This window comes from Prionailurus bengalensis, chromosome E1 (genome assembly GCF_016509475.1).
Source record: "Prionailurus bengalensis isolate Pbe53 chromosome E1, Fcat_Pben_1.1_paternal_pri, whole genome shotgun sequence".
Classification (NCBI taxonomy): Eukaryota; Metazoa; Chordata; class Mammalia; order Carnivora; family Felidae; genus Prionailurus; species Prionailurus bengalensis.
Genome location: NC_057347.1, coordinates 60980037 through 61001540, shown reverse-complemented (window position 1 = coordinate 61001540; position 21504 = coordinate 60980037). Strand labels below are relative to the sequence as shown.

The 21504-nt window shown below is 45.9% G+C and overlaps 1 protein-coding gene and 1 pseudogene across 4 annotated transcripts in view; one reads left to right on the top strand and one right to left on the bottom strand.

Annotated features, from left to right (window-relative positions):
- The window catches only part of B3GNTL1 (UDP-GlcNAc:betaGal beta-1,3-N-acetylglucosaminyltransferase like 1), a 98633-nt gene that overhangs the window by 2630 nt on the left and 74499 nt on the right, over nt 1-21504 (top strand). For 3 of the 4 annotated variants that reach the window (XM_043585487.1, XM_043585486.1, XM_043585488.1), the window contains exon 4: nt 13879-13943. The exons of the other annotated variant lie outside the window; for it this stretch is intronic. In XM_043585487.1, coding sequence (XP_043441422.1) covers nt 13879-13943 — 65 coding nt within the window. The remainder of the gene's footprint in view (nt 1-13878; nt 13944-21504) is intronic. 4 annotated transcript variants of the gene reach the window in all.
- Nucleotides 10116-10643, bottom strand: LOC122485999 (annotated as a pseudogene).

Sequence of the window (21504 nt, the reverse complement as noted above, 5' to 3'; positions counted from 1 at the left end):
GGGTGGCTCAGTCGGTTAAGCGGCCGACTTCGGCTCGGGTCATGATCTCACGGTCCGTGAGTTCGAGCCCCGCCTCGGGCTCTGTGCTGACAGCTCAGAGCCTAGAGCCTAGCCTGTTTCAGATTCTGTGTCTCCCTCTCTCTGACCCTCCCCCGTTCATGCTCTGTCTCAAAAATAAATAAACGTTAAAAAAATTAAAAAAAAAAATAGTTTCATGTTCAAATTCTGGTGAAAAATATCCTAAAAAATGAAGTTTATCACTTTTTTTTTTTTTTTTTTTTGAGAGAGAGCGCGCACGCAGGGGAGAGCCAGAGAGAGAGAGAGAGAAGAGAGAATCCTAAGCAGGCTCCGTGCTTAGCACAGAGTCTGATGCAGGGCTCAATCCTATGACCCTAGGATCATGACCTGAGCTGAAATCGAATTGGTTTTTCAACTGACTGAGCCATCCAGGCACCCCTAAAGTTTATCCCTGTTAAGAACCCAGTACACCTGAATTTCTTACTCTTTGGTAAGGATTTGTATGAGACCACCATGCATACTTTACTTATTCAGCCTAACAAAAAACTAGGAAACTAGGGTGTTTTTATTTGTAGTGTGATTGATCATAATATTGGTCACCTCTACTTCTTAAAATTCTTTTCTTGTGACATTTGATTTATTTTTGTCCAATTTTTTTTTAATCTTAAAAAACTAGCATTTGGTTTCATTGATTTTCTATATAGTTCTTTTTTCTATTTTGCCTGTTTTCTATTTCCACTCTGATCTGTATTATTTTCTTTCTTCTGCTTACTTAGGATTTAATTTGTTCACTTACTAATTCTTTTTTTTTTTTTTTTAATTTACTTTTGAAGGAAAGAGAGACAGAGCATGAGCAGGGGAGGGGCAGAGAGCAAGACACAGAATCCAAAACGGTCTCCAGGCTCTGAGCTGTCAGTACAGAGCCCTACACAGGGCTCGAACTCACAAACCGTGAGATCATAACCTGAGCCAAAGTCGGTTACCTAACCAACTGAGCCACCCAGGCACCTGACTTCATTTCCTAATTCTGTGTTGGTTTTTTTTTTAATGTTTATTTATTATAATTGAGAGACAGAGCATGAGCAGGGGAAGGTCAGAGAGAGGAGAAGACACAGAATCTGAAGCAGGCTCCAGGCTCTGGGCTGTCAGCATGGAGCTGGACGTGGGGCTCAAACTGTGAGATCATGACCTGAGCTGAAGTCATACACTTAACCAATTGAGCCATCCAGGTGCCCCACGTAATTCTTAAGGTGGAAGCTGAGGTCACTGATTTGAGACCTTTCTTCTTTTCTAATATAGGCATTTAGTAATAGAAAATTTTCTCTTACTATTGCTTTAGAAACATCACACAAATTTTGATATGTTCCTTTCCTTTTTCTTCAGTTTCAAAACACCTTCTTATTTTGACTTACTGACTCATGGCTTATTTAGAAGTATGTTAGTTTCCAAATATTTGAGGGATTTTCCATATATCTTTTATTAATGATTTCTAATGTAATTCCTCTGTAGTAAGAGAACATGCTTTGACTTGAATCTTTAAATTTAGTAAGATTTATTTTATAGCCCAGGTTGTGGCCTGTCTTGGCAAATGTCCCACGGGTACTTGAGAAGGTTGTGTAGCCAATGGTGTTGGATGGAGTTCTCCATAAATGTGAATCAGGTCAAGCTGAGGAGTCTTGTTTAAATCTGTGTACTTGCCAATTTGGGGTCTGTTTGTTCTTTCCATTATTGAGAGGGGGCATTGAAATCTCCAACTCTGTACATTTCTCTGTTCGTCTCTAGTTTTGTCAGTTTGGGCTTCCAATAATTTGAAACTCGGTTAATGTTTAGGGTTGTTACGAAGAATTCACCCTTCATCATTATGAAATAACCCTCTCTATCTTGCTAATATTCTTTGCTCTGAAATCTACATTGTTTGATATTAATTTAACTGCTCTGGCTTTATTTTGACTAGTGTTAATATAGTATATCTTTTCCATCTTTTTAAACTTTTAACCCATTTGTTGAAGGGCACCTCCTTTAAACAGTACCCCCTCCGTGTAGATTCTTATAGACAGCGAATCCAGTCTGACCATCTTCACCTTTTAACTGGAATGTTTGCATTAGTTACATTTAATGTGACTAATGATAGCTTTTAGTCTGTCTTCTTGCATTAGTTTTATATTAGTTGCTTCTGTTTTTTCCCCCTCCTTTCCCTCCTTTTCTGCCTTCTTTTGGGTTAATCAAATATTTTTTATAACAAATGTATTCATATGCCACACAGTTCACCCATCAAAGTATACAGTCGAGTGGTTCCTGGTATATTCACAGATCTGTGCAGCCACCCCCACAGTCAATTTTAGGACATTATCATCACTTCAGATAGGAACCTGGTATCCTTCAGTCATCATCCTCCACACCCTGCTTCCCCCAGCCCTGCGCCACCACTAATTTACCTTTTGTGTATAGATTGTGTATAGATTAACCTGTTGTGGAGATTTCTGCATATATGTTTGTAAGGGATGTTGGTGTGTGATTTTCCTTTCCTGTGATGTCTTTGGCTATGATATCAGAGTGGAGCTGACCTCATAGAATGAGTTAAGTGTTTCCTTTTTTTCTGTTTTTTGGAAGAGTGTGGGAAGGATTGGTGTTATTCTCTAAATGTTTGGTAGAATTCATCAGTGAAGCCATCTGGTCCTGAGCTTTTCTTTGTTGGAAGGTTTTGATTACTGATTCAATCTATTTAGTTGTTATAGGTCTGTTCATATTTTTTTTTCCTCTTGGGTTGGGTTTGGTAGTTTGTGTGTTTCTAGAAATTTGTCCCTTTCGTGTAGGTTGTTTAATTGGTTGGCACACAGTTGTTTGTAGTATTCTCTTAGACTCCTTTTACATTTCTGTTAAGGTCAGTAGTAAGGTACCCACTTTCATTTTGGATTTTAGTAATTTGAGTTCTTTTATTGGTCCAGCTGAAGGTTTGCCAATTTTGTTGATCTTTTCAAAGAACCAATGTTTGTTTTCACTGATTTTCTCTCTCTCTCTCTCTCTCTTTACTTTCAATTTCATTTATTTCTGGTCTGATCTTTATTACTTCCTTCCTCTGCTAGTTGTATGTTTAATTTTTTAGCTTCTTAACATGTGAAATTAGGTTAGTGATTTGAGATCTCTTTTACATAGGCATCTATAGCTGCAAATTCTCTCTGAGCACTGCTTTTGTTGTGTCCCACAAGTTTTGGTGTGTTGTGTTTCCATTTCCACATATCTCTGGGAATGTGTCTTTAAGAGTATCTAAGCATATTCTAGGAATATGTCTAAGGATATTCTGTTGTTTTGGGGTAGGGCATCTGTATATGTCTGTTAGGTCTTTTGGTTTATAATGTTGTTCAAGTCTTCTGTTTCCTTACTGATCATCTGTCTGGATGGTCTATCCATTATTGAAAGTGGGGTTTTGAAGTCTTCAACTATTCTAGTAGAACTATTTTTCACTTCTATTCTGTCAGTTTTTGCTTCACTTATTTTGGGACTCTCCTGTTAGGTGTATATGGTTTTATAATTGCTATGTCCTCTTGACTGACCCTTTTATCAGTATAGAACATTCTTTGTTTCTAATAAAATTTTTTGACTTACGGCCTGGTATCAGTATAACCAACCACCCCTAGAAACCCTTTTGGTTTCTAGTTGAATGGAATATATTTTTCTGTCCTTTCCCTTTTAACTCCTTTGTGCCTTTAGATCTAAGGTGAATCTCTTATAGACAGCATTTAAATGGATCGACTTTGGCTCAGGTCATGATCGCACGGTTCACGAATAAATAAATAAATAAACATAACATTCAAAAATAAATAAATATTTTTAAAAAATAAATGGGTCATGTACTTTTTAAATCTATTCTCCCAGTCTTTGTCTTTAATTGGAGCATTTCATGTATTTATGTTTAAAGGAATTAGTGAAGAAAGAAGGCCTTTTACCATTTTGTTGTTTGCTATATGTGCATCTTACTTCTTTTTTGTTCCATAATCCTGCATCAGTGCTTTTGTGCTTAATTCTTTAGTATGCCATTTTGACTCCCTTCTCATTTCCTATTCTGTGTATTTGAAAGTTATTTTCTTAGTGCTTACTGTGGACATTACAATTAATGTAGTAAATTTATGACAATCTAGTTTAAGTTAACATCAGCTTGGCTTCAGTAGTGTTTAAAGCTCTGCGCCATGCAGTTCTGTACCTCCCACTTTATGTTGTCACAGTTTACATCGATTTCATGCACCCGTTGACGTAGATTTATAATCATTGCTCGATGTATTTGACTTTTAGATAAGAAAACATTCAGAGTAAAAAAAGAACAATACTGGATTTTATATTTACCTATGGGTAACCTTTGTTAGTGTTTTTCACTCCCGCGTATGGTTTCAGCTTATTGCCTGGTGCTCTTGCATGACAGCCGGCAGGACTTCCGTTAGCATTTCTTGTGGGGCAGGCTTACTAGTGACGAGCTCCCTCATCACTTATTAGATCCGAGAATATCTTAATTTGTCCATTTTTAGAGGATGATTTTGCCAGATAAAGAATTTCTATATGTTATAGGCCTAACAATACATTATTTATATGTTGTGTTATACAATTGCTTTTTAAATCAATTAAAGGAGGAAAGGAGAAATATATATTTATATTTTCTTTTATAATTAACAATTACCTTTGGTTTTTTGTGTTTGTTTTTTTTAATGGATTTGAAGTACTCCCTGGAATCCCTTGGGTCAGTCTTTTTAGCCTGAAGAATTTCCTTTAGTATTGTTTATAAGGCAGATGTCTTAATTCTCCTTGATTTTTGAAAGATAACTTTTCTGGAATAGGATTCTTGGTTAACAGCTTTTCTTTTTGAGTACTTTGAGTATGTTACCCCCTGACTTGTGCCTTGACTGCCCTGAGAAGCCACTTGAGACCCGACCCCTACCCCCTCTACCAGGTGTCTTTCACCACAGTGCAAGAGTGGGTTTCTCCACACTCTGTTGCAAATGGAGCAGGGGCAGGAGCCCCTTCCCCACAAGCCAGGGCAAGGGCGTTGGGGACCCTAATATTCTTGGTGATACCACAACCAAGGTAGATACTGCCCCTGTCCCAGGTTGGGAGCTGGGGGTGGGGGGAGAAGGAGCCCTGCTTCTCCACTGTTGGGGACTCAGCCGCAGCAACAGGAGCCTGCAGTCAGGGTGATGAATGCCGATGTCCTGCGGCCCCCAGGATTTCTGTATGTTAGCAAGGGGAAGGGGAACCTGAGTGTCTGTCTAGGTGGGGTTTCCTCTTTGAGGAGGGAGGGGTGGAGCAGGTCTTGGTTCAAGTACCACAGACCCTCACTGTTCTTACTGAGTCTCGGTCATCTTCTTCAGTAAATATTTCTTCAATTCCCACTTCCAGAGACTGAATGGCAGTTGGTTCCGCGTGATGTTCACAGGCTTCTATTTAGGCGATCCATGGGGCTCTGCATGCTGTCATGCCCGGAGCCAGACTCCAATCAAAATTCTTGGTTCTATTTTATCTTCTGTTGGCTTAGTAGCTATAATTTAGTTTTGCTGTTTTAGGGGTTGATTTAGGGTTTTAGTATACATCTTCAGTTTACCAAGATCAGCTTTTCAAAGCTCCATCTACACGTGTAACATAAGAACCTTACAACAGTATTCACACGTGTCTCCTCTCTGCTCTTTATGCTACCTTGTCCTGCGTTTTACTTTGCCTGTATCGTAAACCGCACAGGACACTGGTGTTAACTGTTATGAGACCTACGTAATAAGAAAGAGAATCACGTTTTCACCCATACAGTCACTATTTGCGCTGCTCATTCACTTCCACATTCCCGATCCACATTTCCGTTTGCTGTCATTTTCCTTCTGCCCGAAAGACTACACTTCTTGCGGTGGCGGTCTGCTGGTGATGATTTCCTTACCATTTGTGTGTCCTCGTCTGGCACTTGTGCGGGGGCTGGTGGACCCTGTGATGAGGACATCTCATCACAGGATGCAGGGCCTTTCCTTTAGTCCTTGCGTGCTGCCCCCAGCTCACCTCCCATACAGGTGAGCTTGCCCTCAGGTAACCATCCTGTACGGCTTCTGTCTGCTTCCTCCCTCTCTTGCCTTGCTCCCTTCTTTCTACCTTTCCGGCTTCCTTTGTCCCATGCAATTGCTTCCCCTTTGCAGAGTAGAGGGGGAGAAGGGAAGGGGAAGGCCCGAGACTGCTGGTCTTGTGCATTAGTGGGAACAGCCTCTCCTCGCCCTGCTGGTGCTTCCTGGGCCTGCTGTTCTTTGGCTTCATGGTGATGAGGGAGGGATGGCCAGTCAGCTCACCCAAGCGGTCAGCTTCGCCTGAACAGAAGAACCCAGAAGTTCTTCCTAACTAAGTCCCTGGACTGTGGTATTTGGGTTTCCTCCCCTGCCAGGGTACAGCCTCCTTCTGTCTCCTGTAGAGGAAGGAGTCTTAAAATTTTCTTTTGTTTCTAAGGCACTTCTAGTGCTGGGATTAGGTGGGTGGGGTAGACTACCAGTTTGTTGGTGCACTATCTTATCCAACTTAGTTTTTCACGATATCTCTGATTTTCCATTTAGGCGATCTAATCCTGAATAAATGTTATTCTTTCGTTTTGTTGTTCTAATTTATACTTCACTGTTCATATTTTTCTCTCGGGATAAGAAGTCAGGAAGAACAATGTGCGGCCACATTACTGAATCCTTGTATTGTTCCTGACTTAGTGGGAGTGTTAGTGTTTCCGTGTTAAGTATCATATTTATTGTTGCTTTCTGACAGATACCTTTCTCAAGTTAACTTGTGATTCCTAACTTAGTAAGCGTTCAGAAAATGAGGGATCAGTAAAGAATTTTATTAAATGTCTCTTAGGTATCTGTTAAGGTGATTGCTTTTTTTTTTCTCCTAACATATTTATTACAGTGTGTTAGTATTTCTCTTAATGAACAGTACCAGAACAAACGTGCAATGACTTGATACTGTTTTTATACAATATAGTTATTCAGGTTTCTTTAGGGTTTTTGCATCTGTAGACATACGGAAAATTGGTCTGTAGCTTTTTGGTGCTTGTTTGGTGACTGGCTTAGGGATAAGAGCAGAAGGCCTTGGACTTGCTGGTAGAGCATTTGTGCAAGCAGTAATCATGTATAGCACAACAACCTTTGTCTCAACCTTCCATATGAACTAGCCCTCCAGCCTGAATGTACATGACAGAAAAAAAGCATTTATTCATTCTCACAAATGTCTGCTTTGAGGAATAACACATTTTTTTTTAATACTAGCCTTGATAAAAAGAAATTCAGGCATACAGAAAGGTCTACAGTGAAACCTAGAAGCCCCACACCCTGGAAGCCACCAGTGTTTTTTGGTTCTTATTTGATTTGTTTGACTCACACAGTGTGGGTCAGTGCTCACCGTGAAAGAGGAAATGTTTAGCTGCTGAAGTGCTCCTCACCACACTTCCTGTGTTCCCCCCTCAGGGAGTTTGTTTGTTATAATATAGTCATATTTTCAGGGTGTGTAATCTTCACATTCTGTTGTATAACTTTTTATTTTACGTGCTTTAATAATAAGTTGATGCCGACACTTTAGACCTTGTAAAGACAGCACTTGCAGTATAACAGGTGAGTGACTATCATTCACTGCGGACCTTGTGCTGGCTCAGACTCAGACCTGGGCGCCTCTGCGGCCGACTCCATGCCGGGCCCTGGGGGCTCCCAAGTGTTAGGGTCTGTGGAGCCTGTAAAAACATTTTGTCTTGTTCTCTTCTGCTTTCTACACATGCCATTGTTTGGTTTCCTTCCTTCTCTTTTTCTTTTATTTAATTTTTGTCTTATAAGTGTTATTTAGTGTTGCTAGAGTACTCCTTAAAGTAAATTTTCCATATCTGGTGTGTAGATGGTAAAATGTTTAGAGTTTTTACATGTCTGAAAATGTCTTCATTTTGTACTTAGGCTCAACTGACAGTTTGGCTGGGTATAGAATTCTACATACAAAATAATTTCCCTAAGAATTTTGAAGGATTGCCTCATTATCTTCTGGTGTCCTCTGGTTTTGATAAGAAATCTTATGACGGTCTGACTCTTTAAAGGTATCTTTTCTGAAGGTTTTTAAGATTTTTGTCTTTACGTTTTGAGTTTGAAATTTATAATGCTGGGTCAAGGTATCATTGCTTTTCATTCACCCTCTGTTTTTATACTGAATGATTAGCTTTACATTCTTAGCTTTAATTGTAATATATTGGGCTTCCTTTAGCTTCACTTTAAAGTTTTTGTGTAAGACTTGAAAATAGCATGTCTGCATACACTGCTGGGTTGGAAGAGGAGGTCCAGATGATGAGGCTGGAGCTGGAGGACAGACCCCTGCAGGTTTTAGGAGTGTGTCCTTCTTTAAATAGTGGGCCTCAGCTTTGGTTACATGTGAGAAGCACCTGCAGAGTTTTGGGAGCCCTGATGCCTGAGTCCTACCCTAAGATCTTCTCAAGTGATTGATTTGGGTACAGCCTCTGCACTGGGATTGTGGACACTTGTGGACACTTCCTGAGAGAGGCTGGGGTGCATCCACAGTTGAGAATTAACCTCAGGAGTAGTGTGGCGCCAGCCCCTCTCCCTCATGGGTGGTCCTCAGGGAACCTTGCAGCTCTCCTCATATTTCAGGGGTGGGCAGGGTGAAAGTTTGGGATCCCTCTGGATCCCCTCCTGTAGGGCCAGAGCAGTGTTGGCTCTGTTACTAGTTCTGTTCAGACTGGCATGTGACTTGCCTTTCAGGGTGGACAGGTAGTCAGGGTGCAGGGTAGGGTTTGTGTTTCAGCGTGGCAAGGTGTGAGCAGGAGAGGTGTGAGTGGGAGGGACATCCACTCTTCCCAGATGCTTCTTGCCCTCAAAGCCCCTTCCTGTCCTGTGTCCTCTCTCTGCTCAGTCTGCCAGTTTTGGTGGTCAGGAGGCTGCCCTGGTCTCCCCTGGTGTCACTCCTGACCCTCGCGTGTGTGCCCCTGGCATGACCTCACAGAGCTCTCCTGGTCTTCTGGGGCAGGTGCACTGATCCTTGCTGGACTTGCTGGTTTACTCCAAGTTCACAAAGGGGCCCTGAACCCAAGCTGTCTCCCCCAGAGCTCGCAGGGTCCACCCTCGAACAGGGCTAACCTCTCTGAACACTGGCTCTCTGCAAAACAGTGTGCTGCTTCAACGCATAGCCTCCGAATCCCCTTGCCTTCCCCTTCTGCAGCGTCCTGCCAGCACTGTGTTTTTGTCTTTGTGTTTCGGGGCCAAGGAGAGGGTGGATGTTCACAGAGGTGACTTAAGAAGTTGAGTTCACAGAATGAAACAGATACTTCTCTCCCAGAAAGTGCCCCTGACTCTGCACCACATCCCTCACAAACAGCATCCCATACCCTACTTAGGAGAGCAGGAAAGTGTAAACATTTTAGAAAAAATTTAAAACCACAAATGGTCATTAAAATTGGTCACTTAAAAGAAAGCTTTTTCTCCTGCTATTTTATAAAGTTCATATTGAAAGACCAGTCTTTGGCACTGCCTCTAGGTGGCCCTGCCTTCTGGGGCAGAAGACTGGGCAGGAGGCAGCCAGGCGCCCCCCCCCCCCCCCCCCCACACACACACTCCTTCACCTCTCTGTGCCTCAGTTTCCTTTGCAGGCAGCAGGTGCCTGTCCCATTGTTGAGAAGACATAGGTGCTAAAGGAGTGTTAGGACCTGCCCCATTCCTTTTTTTTTGGCTCTTTTCAGTTTATTACACGAAGGAGTTACACTAGTCCAAGTTAAAAGCAGACCCCAAATGGTTACATTATACAAGCTGTGAGGTTTTTATTTTTTTATTTTATTTTTTTTAATTTTTTTAACGTTTATTTATTTATTTTTTTAATAATTTTTTTTAACGTTTATTTATTTTTGAGACAGAGAGAGACAGCGCATGAACGGGGGAGGGGCAGAGAGAGAGGGAGACACAGAATCGGAAGCAGGCTCCAGGCTCTGAGCCATCAGCCCAGAGCCCGACGCAGGGCTCGAACTCACGGACCGCAAGATCGTGACCTGAGCTGAAGTCGGACGCCCAACTGACTGAGCCACCCAGGCGCCCCAGCTGTGAGGTTTTTAAACTTGTGACAAGGGACAGAAGGGAACTTCTACTCATTGCAAGGAAATCCTCACTTAAGCTTCAGTGAGCCAAAAGCACTTAAAACCCATGAACTTTCAGCTGGTCGTCCTTAGCCAGTCCAATCTCTACAAGGAACTGGCATATGTTCTTGCACTGGTCACCCTGTAGCTGAATTACTTCTCCATGTTCTGGATGCTCAATTACAGTACCACTGCAGGTAAATTTCTTCTTAAACACCTTCGCTAGTTTCTTTTTACTGTAATCATCAGCGCTCCCTTGGGAAGTAGGAAGGGCCTTCCTGCCGTTTCTCTGTTGAATTCTTACACGGATATAATCCTCGTGCCAGCAGGAAGCAGATCATCACCCTTACTTGCATCAGCAGAGGGGTCGAAAGAGTGGAGGTTCTGGATAGCGTACATAAAATACGATTCCTTTTCCTCGGTGGAAAGGGCCTGTAGAAGGTGGCAGTGGGAGGAGGCGGGCAGGGGGGACGGAGTGTCGGGAAGCGAGGGGGCTCAAGGGGGAGGCTGCTGAGTTCTCAGTGGGGCTCAGTGACTGGGGCCAGGACCTGCCCCATTCTTGTCATCCTGATCTTCCCCGTGATCTCATGCCTCCAGAAGACGTTCTGTTTTTTTCCCCAAATGATTTCTTATTCGCATTGTCTCCAGTTTGTTTGAGATAGAAAACTAAAAAATCAGTTACTGTAGAACATCTGTTTCAACTTGCATCTGAAATGTGTGTAAATGAATTGTGGATTTTGAAACTAGTCTGAACATCCTTGTCAAATCGTCTTTTATTAAGATGTTTTGTATCTTCCATAGTTGATAAAATAAGTTGAAGGCATTTTGGTGGCTGGTGTGATTGCTTCTCTGACATCCATCTTAGAAACAAGTTTTGTTTTTCATAAAATATTTCCACAGATTAGATATAACTTGAGTCGTGTCACATTTGTATGTATTTTGTCAATTAAGAAAAATCAGTTGTAATAGTGTGAAGAAGTGGAGGCAACCTGCTGTCATTTTGGAGACGGGCAAGGCAGAGTCATGGGGGCCCGTAACACACGAGTGTGGGATGGAGTTAATTTGATTAGATCTGAAAGGGCAGATTTTCCTATAATGGTATTTTCTTAAGCAGGAAAAGTTACATTGACTATTGGAGAGCATAAATCCAAAGTGTTTCTTTTTTCAGGAGTGCGGAGTTATTTAAATTGGATTAAGATTCACTTATTATTTCATATCATAACAGAGCAAAACATTTCTTAACAATGCGGTCACTTACTCAAATGAAAGTACAGCACAGTTCCACCCTCCCCAAGAGTGAGGACACCAATCCCGCCAGGGCTGCGTTTTTTTCCTGCTGTGACCATGACAACCAGCTGCGTCCCTTTGTGACAGCCCCCCAGACAGCAGGCCCTGGCACAAACATTTGACTTTCTTCAAGGCAGTAATATTAAAGCAAATTCCTTGTCTTTGCCAAACATAGGACTCATTGTGAGGAACTTCCAGCTTCCTTAGTGAGACATTTTCCTCCATTATCCAAATTCTGGGGTTTGATTTGTACCCCTTCTGAAACCTGACTCTACTGAGCAGCTTTTTAAACAGAACTCCTGCTAGTTTAAATGTGATTGTGGGCCGTCTCTTCCCATTTTCATCTTCTTCATACGGCTCTTGGGTTTCGACCGCGTGACGCCTTTTCCTGGGTTTGCTGTGCTTGGCGGTGATGATGGCGCTTTCTGCAGCTGCCGGTGCGGCTGCCAGGGCCCCCCCTTGTGCCCTTCTTCTCTGCTTATTACACCTGTGGCTCTTTGAGATCTGGGACCGGTCTGCCAACCGGTTGGCATTGGCTAAGCTCTAGGATTCATGCTAAGATTGAGCTGCCACCTTGCGTGGAAACACCGGTGCAGGGAGACTTCCCGGGGCTTGAATTTGCTCAAACCCCCCACTGAGCAGCTGCCTTCTCCCCCCTCGGAGAGGCGCTGTCCTCAGCACAGAAAACCCAGAGCTCTGATGTGGCCTGAGGCAAGTGCGCTGCTGTGTCCCTGGCGCCAAGGAACCTGGTCAGGTCGCCTGAGCCTGATTATTGGAGGGATTTATTGTTTTACCTCTGCACACATCTGTTTCACTTTGTGTGACTTTCCTCCGTGGCACCAAATCTGTAACCAGATGGTTAACTCGACTCAGGTGTTGGCAGCCTCTTTTCTGTGGAGCGTGTATCTGTGCCCCTGAGGCCCCTTTGGCCCCTCTAAATCCTCCCATAACCTGCCCTGCCCTCCGTCCGGACTCAGCTGTCTCAGCTCAATTTGCTGACGCTCCTTACTGGCCAGGCCTGCCTTCCCACCTGCCGTGGACAGCCCGGTGCTCCCCACACCGTGGCAGGCTGTGGCTTCTGCTCTTTCTCCTGGCGCTACCCCAGCATGGCTCAGTGGGCACGCAGCCACTTTTTCCAACCCAGTTGTAAGTCGTAATCACTTTGAAGCCAAAGACTTTTTAAAACATCTATTAAAACATAACATCCGGGACAGCTGCGAGGCTCAGTCGGTTCAGCATCTGTCTTCAGCTCAGGTTATGATCTCACAGTTCGTGGGTTCACATCAAGCTCTGTGACAGCGTGGAGCCTGCCTGGGATTCTCTCTCTCTGTCCCTACCCACCCCTCCTCAAAAATAAAATAAACACTATAAAAAAAAAAAAAAGAGGGGGTGCCTGAGTGGCTCAGTTAGTTTAGCGTCCGACTTTAGCTCGGGTCATGATCTTGTGGTCTGTGAGTTCAAACCCCACATGGGGCTCTGTGCTGACAGCTCAGAGCCTGGAGCCTGTTTCAGATTCTGTGCCTCCCCCTCTCTCTCTGTCACTCCCCTGCTCATGCTCTGTCTCTCTCTCTCTCTCTCTCTCTCTCTCTCAAAAACAAGCTTAAAAAAACAAAACAAAACATAACATCCGTAAGAAAAGTGCACTTATCATAATTGTCCAGTTCAGTTAATTTTCACAAACTGCCAGCACCATGTCACTGGCACCCGGAGGAGGAGCCAACATCACCCACCCTCAGAGACCCCCATCTCCCTTCTGGTTCTGCCCTCTTCCCAAGGTGACCTCCCGATTCTGGATGAATTTGCCATCCTCGTGCGCTGTGTGAACATCACCCGCGTACATGGGCAGCCCAGGGATGTCCGTTCTCAGCGTGGTGTGCTCTCAGCTTTTCCGTTCTACATCGGGGATCTGAGGACAGTCACACCTTGGGAACATGGGGTCTGCACCTAGCAGGGGAGCCCCTAGGTGTGTGCATGTGCAGAGATAGTAAACGCTGGCAGTGACTGGAACCACCACTGAGAGATACATTCAGCTAAGTACTGATAAAGCATCCCGTTCGGCGAGTGCTTAACAGCCAATCACACGCGTGTCACTGCTTTGCATCTACACAGACATTTCCATTCAGTGACGTTTTGATTTTTTTGAAAATATTCCCCAGGGTTAGCTTCGTTATACTCTGAATGGTTGCTGAATTTGTTTTCCTCCAGGGAGCAGTCCCTCCTTAGCACACTGGGTCTGGGTGGGCTCTTTGCGTCCCAGCGTAACACTGACTGTGTCTCCATCCCTAAAGATGGGACACGGTTTTCCCTTCCCTTCCTTCTCACTCCGTCTAAAGCCAACTGGATTTTACCTGCTGGGGTACCATGTTTTGAGCTTCCTAGTAGTATGTGTTACTCTAAGTTCAGGAAAGAAAATACCATCAGAAATTGAATTATAAAAGACCTTTTCTTTTTCTTTTTTAAAACAGTCGGATATTCTAAAAATCAAGCAATAGCACAGAGCTCGGGGTCTTACCTTTGCTTTTTGGATTCGGTAAGTAACTCTTTGTTTTACTTAAAATGTGTATATATGTAGTGGTTGAATAATTAAATGACCTTACATTTTAGTGTGGTTCTTGAAAATCATTATGCTGATATATAATGATCAGACTTAAAAGTTAAGGTTCATGGGCTCTTGCTGTTAAATTGCAAGAGCACATAATGAGTTAATTAATTTTTGATAAATAGGATGGCATAAAAATACAGAATTGCACAGCAGAGAATCACATAAATAAAACTGAAGATAAACTGGGACAATGTGGATAAGCACTTAAAGGATGAACAGCCTTAGGGAGACAGAGGTCACACAAGTTATAAGGAGGAAAGGTTCATCAGGAAGGAGGGGAGCAGTCAGACTGCAGCTGAACTCTCACAACCTTTTTATCACTTGTGACCAAGGAAACACAAGTGACATTCGTGAGATACGAGCTTTAAAAACCAAGTTAACAGGGTTTTCTGAGGTGCGTATACTCAGTATTTGCAAAGTGTGAACTGGGGCCGTCGGCAGCATAATTTTGCATTTTGTATCAAGAACTTAAAAAATGCTCATGCCCTCCACTCCTAGATTTCACTTGTAGGGATCTCAGAAATTCTGAAAATGATTTGTGTGCAGTCTGTACATGGGCATTACTACGTTAAAAAGCATTTTCAGTAACATGACAAATGATTACAATAGGCGAAGCATCACTGCACAGTGTGTATTTCAACCATGGATTTTCTCTTTAATTAGCTTATTTTTTATAATTTTTTTTTTTATTTGAGAGAGAGAGAGAGAGAGAGAGAGAGAGAGAACGAGAGAGCATACATGTAAGCAGGGGAGGGGCAGAGAAGGAGAGAAAATCCCAAGCAGGCTCCAGACTGTCAGCGCAGAGCCCGATGCAGGGCTCGATCCCACAAACGGTGAGATCATGACCTGAGCCAAGATCACAAGTCGGACGCTCAACTGACTGAGCCACCCAGACGCCCCTCTCTTTAATTACCTGAAAACCCACCTTTAGAGTGTCTGTCTGCATGCAGTCTCCCCTTGGGCCCCTCTGGGTCTCGGGACACAGGGTACCCACCTCCTCTGGGCATTCCTTAGGGGGTTCTGTTGAGCAAGGTCAGCTGTGTGTCAGAATCTCTGCTCGTGCTGAATTAATCCACCTACGAACCTACTTTTCTTCTCATACTGGCTCAGCCTTTCCCTTGATTACCAGGAACACGGGGTGGGAGTGGGGTGGGGGGAAGTTTGGGAAGAAGTTTGCCTGACGGACAGCCCTGCTCTCGAAGACAAGCCCCAGGGCTGTGGTTCCTTTTACTTAGACTAAAACTCCCTTTCATTCCATCATCTCCTTCCAGACCCTGCCCTGGGACCTGTTTTCACTCTCAGATGGTCTGTCCAACATTTTCCTAAACAAAGACAGTTTCCATTAAAGACAGTCACACCCACCATGGTCCACAGTGTGCTTCTTAGGGCCTTTGGGTGAAGGGAGGTGGTGATTTTCTTGTTCTCCTTTAGGGCTGCTCTTTATGAAATACTGGACAGTGACAACGTGTTCTCTTGAATGGCCATGGATGCGTTGCTGTGTATGTGTTCCAGAATCACTGGCAGGATTCTGGAAGCTCTCCCGGTGTGCAGGCTCCACATGGACAAGGCCAGCAGGACTCGGGAGAAGGAGAGAGGAGGGCTGAAGATGCCCTCTCCTCTCTGATATCCTGTGCAGCTTTCTCTCTGTTCACTGGAGAGTAGGAAAGAAAACGTAGGAAGGCCAAGTTGGACAAGGTGGAGCCCAATTTAGAACAGTGAGGACTGCAGACCAGGGAGGCACTGAATAAACTTGCTGATGGAAGTCAGCATAGCCACCACTGAGCTGGCAGAGGGCAGGGCAGAGAACCAGGTCCCTGAAAGTGCCCTTCCGCAGTGGGCAGGGAGAGGAAGAGCAAGTTGGACGTCTGGCCCCATCACTCCCAGAAACTGTAGGGAGGGAGGCAGGCGAGGGCTCAGAGCCACAAGGTCCCTGCTTCCAGGAGCAGGAAGCCCCCAAATTGGGCATCATGATGTCTGCGTTCTGGGCGTGGGCGTCTGAAAAGATGATGATGCTGAAGTCTCACCAAGAAGACTTGCCCTGACTCCAGATATTTGACTTGTTCTCAGGGTTTAGTTGGAAGAAATCAGGGCAGTAAATTTCGGTGAGCTTTGCGGTGGAATTTGCATGACCACCTTGCTGTCCTAGCCAAGGGCCTGGAGGTACAGAAGGGCCCCACAGTTCCTGGCTGAGGGTGGAGTAAGATTAGCAAACAAAAATCTGGCTTTTAAAGAAGGTAGCCTTAGGCACATATTGTGCATCAGGCCTGGGGCCTGAGTCCCTGGCCCCTGAAGGTCAGCGTCTGTGGAAAAGAGGGCTTGTAACAGGGTTTGGGGGGCGGGGGGCTGCGCTTCCTCCCCAGGGGTACCCCGCCACTTTCCGCCACCGCAGAGAACCTGTCTGTGCCTGCTTCCCTGGGGACCCCGGCAGTGGTTAGCCACCAAGGAACAGTCTGTCCTGGATGGCCACAGCCCCCAGCAGGGGCTGCTGGCCCGAGGGGATGGCTCAGGGGATGCCCTGTCTTCCAGGAGGTGTGTTGGTGTCCTTAGTAAAGGACAGAGATAGGCTGTGCGCCTGTGCTGCCCTCCGGTGTGGGGATGTGCCTTTGCTGCCCCTGGCACCTTTTCTCTGTGCACCTTGGTTTTATTTGTTTAGTTTCTGATCTTGTTGGGTTTGCTTCGTTTCTAATGCTCATTACATTTCAGCCTTTCTTTTCACTTTTCTCATGTAAGGTTTAAGGCGATTCATTTTCTTGTGGTGACCATGGTGGGTGCCCCTCAGTCCTGAATAGCATGGTACACTTTTTAGCTTCCATTGTGATTTCTTCTCCTTTTTAAGTGTAGACCTCAGGATTTCAGGAGCAGAGAGCTGAGTCAGTCACGAGCCTTGTTCAGGACACGCTCTCACCATGTGTCGTGCGTGTGTGGTCTGGTCGCTGTGTCTTGACTGTGTCGCCTAGAGCTAGAGCCGGCTCGCGCTCTGACCCTACCCCTGCGGAGCTCTGGTATTTATACCAATCTGGAAAAGTTCGTTAAAAATTTCAGTTGTTTTCATGCGAGGAGTATCAGGCCGTGTGTGATATTTTAAAACTTAACGTTGTTAAGATATATCCATACTGTTGTTGCCAATCTTTATAGTTCATTCAGGTTTTAAAAATTGAGGTGAAATTTATATACTGTGAAATGCAGGATTTCAATGTGAAAATTATGTACAAGGTGAACAATTTGGTGAGTTTTGACAACTGTGTACCCCTAACACCCCAGTCAAAATACAGAATGTTTCTACCACCCAGAATGTGGGCCAGAGAGCACTGCGTGGGGCTCGAATCTGCAGGAAGAATCACACAGCGTGCCCCGTTGTGTGTAGCTTTTCGCTCAGCGTAACGGTTCTCCGTGGCATTTTGTATGTCGGCAGCTTATCTTTTTATTGTCTGTTGTGTGGACGTGCCACAATTCGTTTTTATGCTGTACTGTTTACTGACATTTGGGCAGTTTCCTATCTGGGTTACTTTAGCGAAAGCACCGTGAACATTCACATCCAAGCCTTTTTGTGGACTGCGTCTCCACCGCGCCTGGGAACATACCAAGGGGTGGAGTTGACAAGTCATAGGGTGACACTTGCTTCGCCTTCGGAGAACCTGCCGAGCCCAGAGGCTGCCCTGCGCCCGCGTGGCGGCTCTCCACCTTGTGGTGCCGCGGACGCTGTCGGCCTCAGTGCCAACCATTCAGCAGACGTGCCGTGCGTCTCGTGGCCGCTGTACTTAGCGCTTTCCTGCTGCCGATGATGTCGAGCACCTCTTCTTGGGTTTATTGGCCATTCATTTCTTTTGTGAAATGTCTCCAAATCTCTTGCCTTTTTTTTTTTTTTTTAATGGGCCATTCATCTTGTTACTAGTTACGAAAGTTCTATATTTTGGATGCAAGTCCTTTGTCAGATTCCTGTACTGTAAATATTTTCTCCCCACTGTGACTTGCCTTCATATTTAATGGTGTCTTTTGACGAGCAGAACTTCTAAATTTTATTGAACTTTGGTTTAGAGGTTTTTTTTCTTTTATACTTGTTTTTTTTCTAAGAAATCTCTGCTTGCCCCAGAGGAGAAACTATTGTCATATTTTTTTCTAGTAGCTTATGGTTTTTACTTTTATATTCAGATCATTGTCTATCTCATACTAATTTCTGTGTGCAGCAGGACTCAAGGCTAGTTGGTGTTTATGTGGGGACTCGGTCACAGCACGCTTCGTAGAAGACACTGCCTTTTCTCCGTGGAGTTGCCCCAGTGCTCCTGCCGAAAGGCAGTCGGCACACCAGTGCGGGTTCATTTCAGCCCCTGTCCCGTCCTGTTTGTGTGCGGCCCGCACAGCACTGCACACACCGATGGATGCATGTGCCCATCCCCCGGGACGGCTGCTTCCAGCTGTGTCACAGTCTGTTGCGGGAGCGAGGGCGCCTCGTGCGGCCATCTGGGGGAGGGACGCAGCGCTGCCGTCGCGCGGCTGCAGCCCTCAGAGCCCTGGCTGCGGGTGGGTCCGCAGCCCCTCAACACTCAGTATTGTCAGTCTCTTGACTTTTGCTGGCGCCTCACCGTCTCGACCTGTGCCTCCTGATTGGGAATCGTGGCGAGAACAAGCTCGGTGGCTCCCTTTTCTCCGGACGTGAGCTTTTGTCTTCTTGCCCATTTTTCTGTTTCAAACGTAAAGAAAAGTCACGAAGACAGTACGAGAGCTCTGGTTTGCGGCCAGCATTGTGCCTGTCACCCCGAGTACTTTGTTTCCTACAAAGAAGGACGTCTCCTCCAAGCAGAGCAGGGACACATACATGACATATGCCCCCACGCCGAGCCTGCTTGTGTATCACCTGCTCAGAACCACACACCTCAGTTACGTGTCTGTTTCCTTCATCCCGTCAGTCTGGGACATTCCATAGCCTGTCCTTGATGCTTTGGACGGTCCCAGGTACTTCTCTTGTAGACTGCCCCTTCAAACAGGTTGTCTGATTTCTTCATGCCAGTGTTAGGCCAGTATCTTTGTCCAGAGCACCTTCTTGTTGCCCCCTCAGTGCGTGTGATTTTGATTTGCCCTGTTCCTGACCGTGCTGTGTCTGGTCATTTGGTGAAGGTGGCATCTGGACAGTGGGAGCTCTGGCAGGCTCTCATGAGCTCTCTCACGGATTGCCTCTTCAGCCAGCCTTTCCTGTGGGCACGCCAGGGTCTGTGGGGGGGCAGGTCCTTGGTCGGGAGAAGATAGTTGTGGTCTGCAGTGAAGGCAGGGCGCCGAGTGGAACTTGACCACAGGTGGTACATAAAAATGAAATGCTTTTGCACAAAGAGGGCTTCTAAGACCCCTTTGCTGGATTGCATTTTGGCTCGTTGGCCGCTGGGACACAGTCTGGTGGCAGCTCCCAGGCTGCTGCTCGGATGGTAGTTCATTCATTCATGTGCCAGGTGGTACTGGGGACAAGGGGTATAGCAGTCAACGAATCAGACCAGAGCGAAAGCCAACGTCTCCACTGCGACATCAGGCCCTGTGGCCTTCTCGCCTCCTACTGCCTCCACCGACCCTTGCGTACTGTCTCATGCACAAGCCAGGCCCATGTCCCCTCCAGCTTCTCAGCGAGGCCCAGGAGGAGCTCCACCCCCTGCCTGCACACAGGATGCCCTGCTCACAGCACTCGCCACCTTGCAGGCGCCTGCCACGGACATGGTGTGCCTTGGCCTGGGCCCTCACGGTTCAGGACACTCTGTAGAAGGGGCTTGTGTGCACTGTGAGCTTGAGGGGCACTGTTTCCACTTACTTAGGTTTTTGTGTCTTTCCTACAGGTTTGTGAAGTTTGTGCTGTGTTGGCGTTTTCTTTGAAGCAGCTGTAGAGAGATGGTGCAGTCTTGCTTTCTGCATTCACTTGCTCATTGTCAGTATAAACAAATGTGATTATTTTTGTGTGTTGATCCTGCAGAACTCCCTTTTAGCTCTAGGTTTGGGGCTACATTCCTGAGGATTTCCTAGGTAGACAGTCGTGCCATCTGCAAATAAGGACAGTTTTATTTCTTCCTCTCCTGTCTCTGTGCCCCTCATCTCCGCTCTTGCCTCACTGCACCGAATAGACCCTGTGCTGTGCTGGGTGACAGCAGCGCCCTTGGCTTTCCAGGATCCTGCGCGGAACCCACTGAGCACTGTGGGCCACGTGCTGGCTGAGAGCTTTCCGCGTGAATAGGTGTTGGGGTTTGCCTCATGTTTTTTTCTGGGTCAGTTGCGATTTGTTGGTTTTTAAAATATGTGTGTTACTGAAGATTTGTAAGATTTTTTTCCATGGTTTTAGAATTTGGAATTTTTCTGATTTGGAAATTTTCTGATCGTTCCTGGAATTTGGTGAGCTCTTTCAAAGCATAGTCTCAAGGTTTTTATCAAATAGATAAATTTTCCTATATTAGCTTCTAGTCTCCTCTTTTTCTATCTTGTTTTTCCCTTTTGGGTCTCTTGTGCTTGAATGTTGGGTCTTACAGTCTGCTCATCCCTTTGGGATTTCTATTTCCTTCTAATTTTGCATCTTACAGTTTGACCTTCCAGCTGTGAGCCATGACCACCCACTCCATCCTCGCCGTGGCTTTTAGGAGTGGGATCTTTTGCTTTCAGGTCCCGTCCCTGGCGTGCCCCTGTTTTGTCTGCTCCCCCAGCAGCTCCAGGGGCAGCCGCTTCTCTCTGCTTCCCAGGCCCTCTGAGATGGGTTCATGGCTTTTTGTTTGTTTGTTGCTTTCTGCCCCCTGGGAGGCTGGGCCGAACTGTCCCGGGGCCAAGGCGTCAGGTGTGTAGTCCTGGGGCCCAGCCCTTCCATTCACACACGGGTGGCCTCTGCTGGGCCCCACAGCAGGCCTGTGATCCAGGTGTCCTTGGTTTCTGGTCCTTTCTCTCCCAGCCTCCCCCTTTCCTCGGTCCTCCTGACAGATCAGGGGATCTTCCTGGTGCACTTGTGGTGAGTTCCTGGAGCATGGAGTTGGGCCTGGGGACCACTGGCTGCTCTCTCCTCGAGACCCTGCATGACTGTGGCCTTTTGCTGCTCTCTGGGCGGCCAGCGTGTTCAGTGGAGGTGTTGGTGGTGCTGGCGGGGACAAGTGGCACGACACAGACCTTGGGCCTGCTCCCTTTAGCATGCTGGAATCTGCTTCCCTCACTGCGGGAGCTCTCAGGTCATGCTATGGTCGTCAGAGGGCAACCCGGGGCCTTGCCCACCTCACCCAGAGTGGGGATCCACATCGAGGATGAGAGGCTTCCGTCAGGCCTGGCTCTGGCCTTCCATCAACACACTTAGATCCTCCAGAGTGGTCTCATTCATGGGGGTCATTCCCTGGACTGTCCCCACCCCTTCCTTCCATTCCTTCCACACAGGTAGCCCCACCTGTACCCACTGAGCAGACGTTTGTACCAAGCAAGTCTGTCGTCCCGTGAAACCTGCCTGTCTCAGAGATGTGAGGAAGGTGGCTGTGGGGGCTCCTGTGCCCAT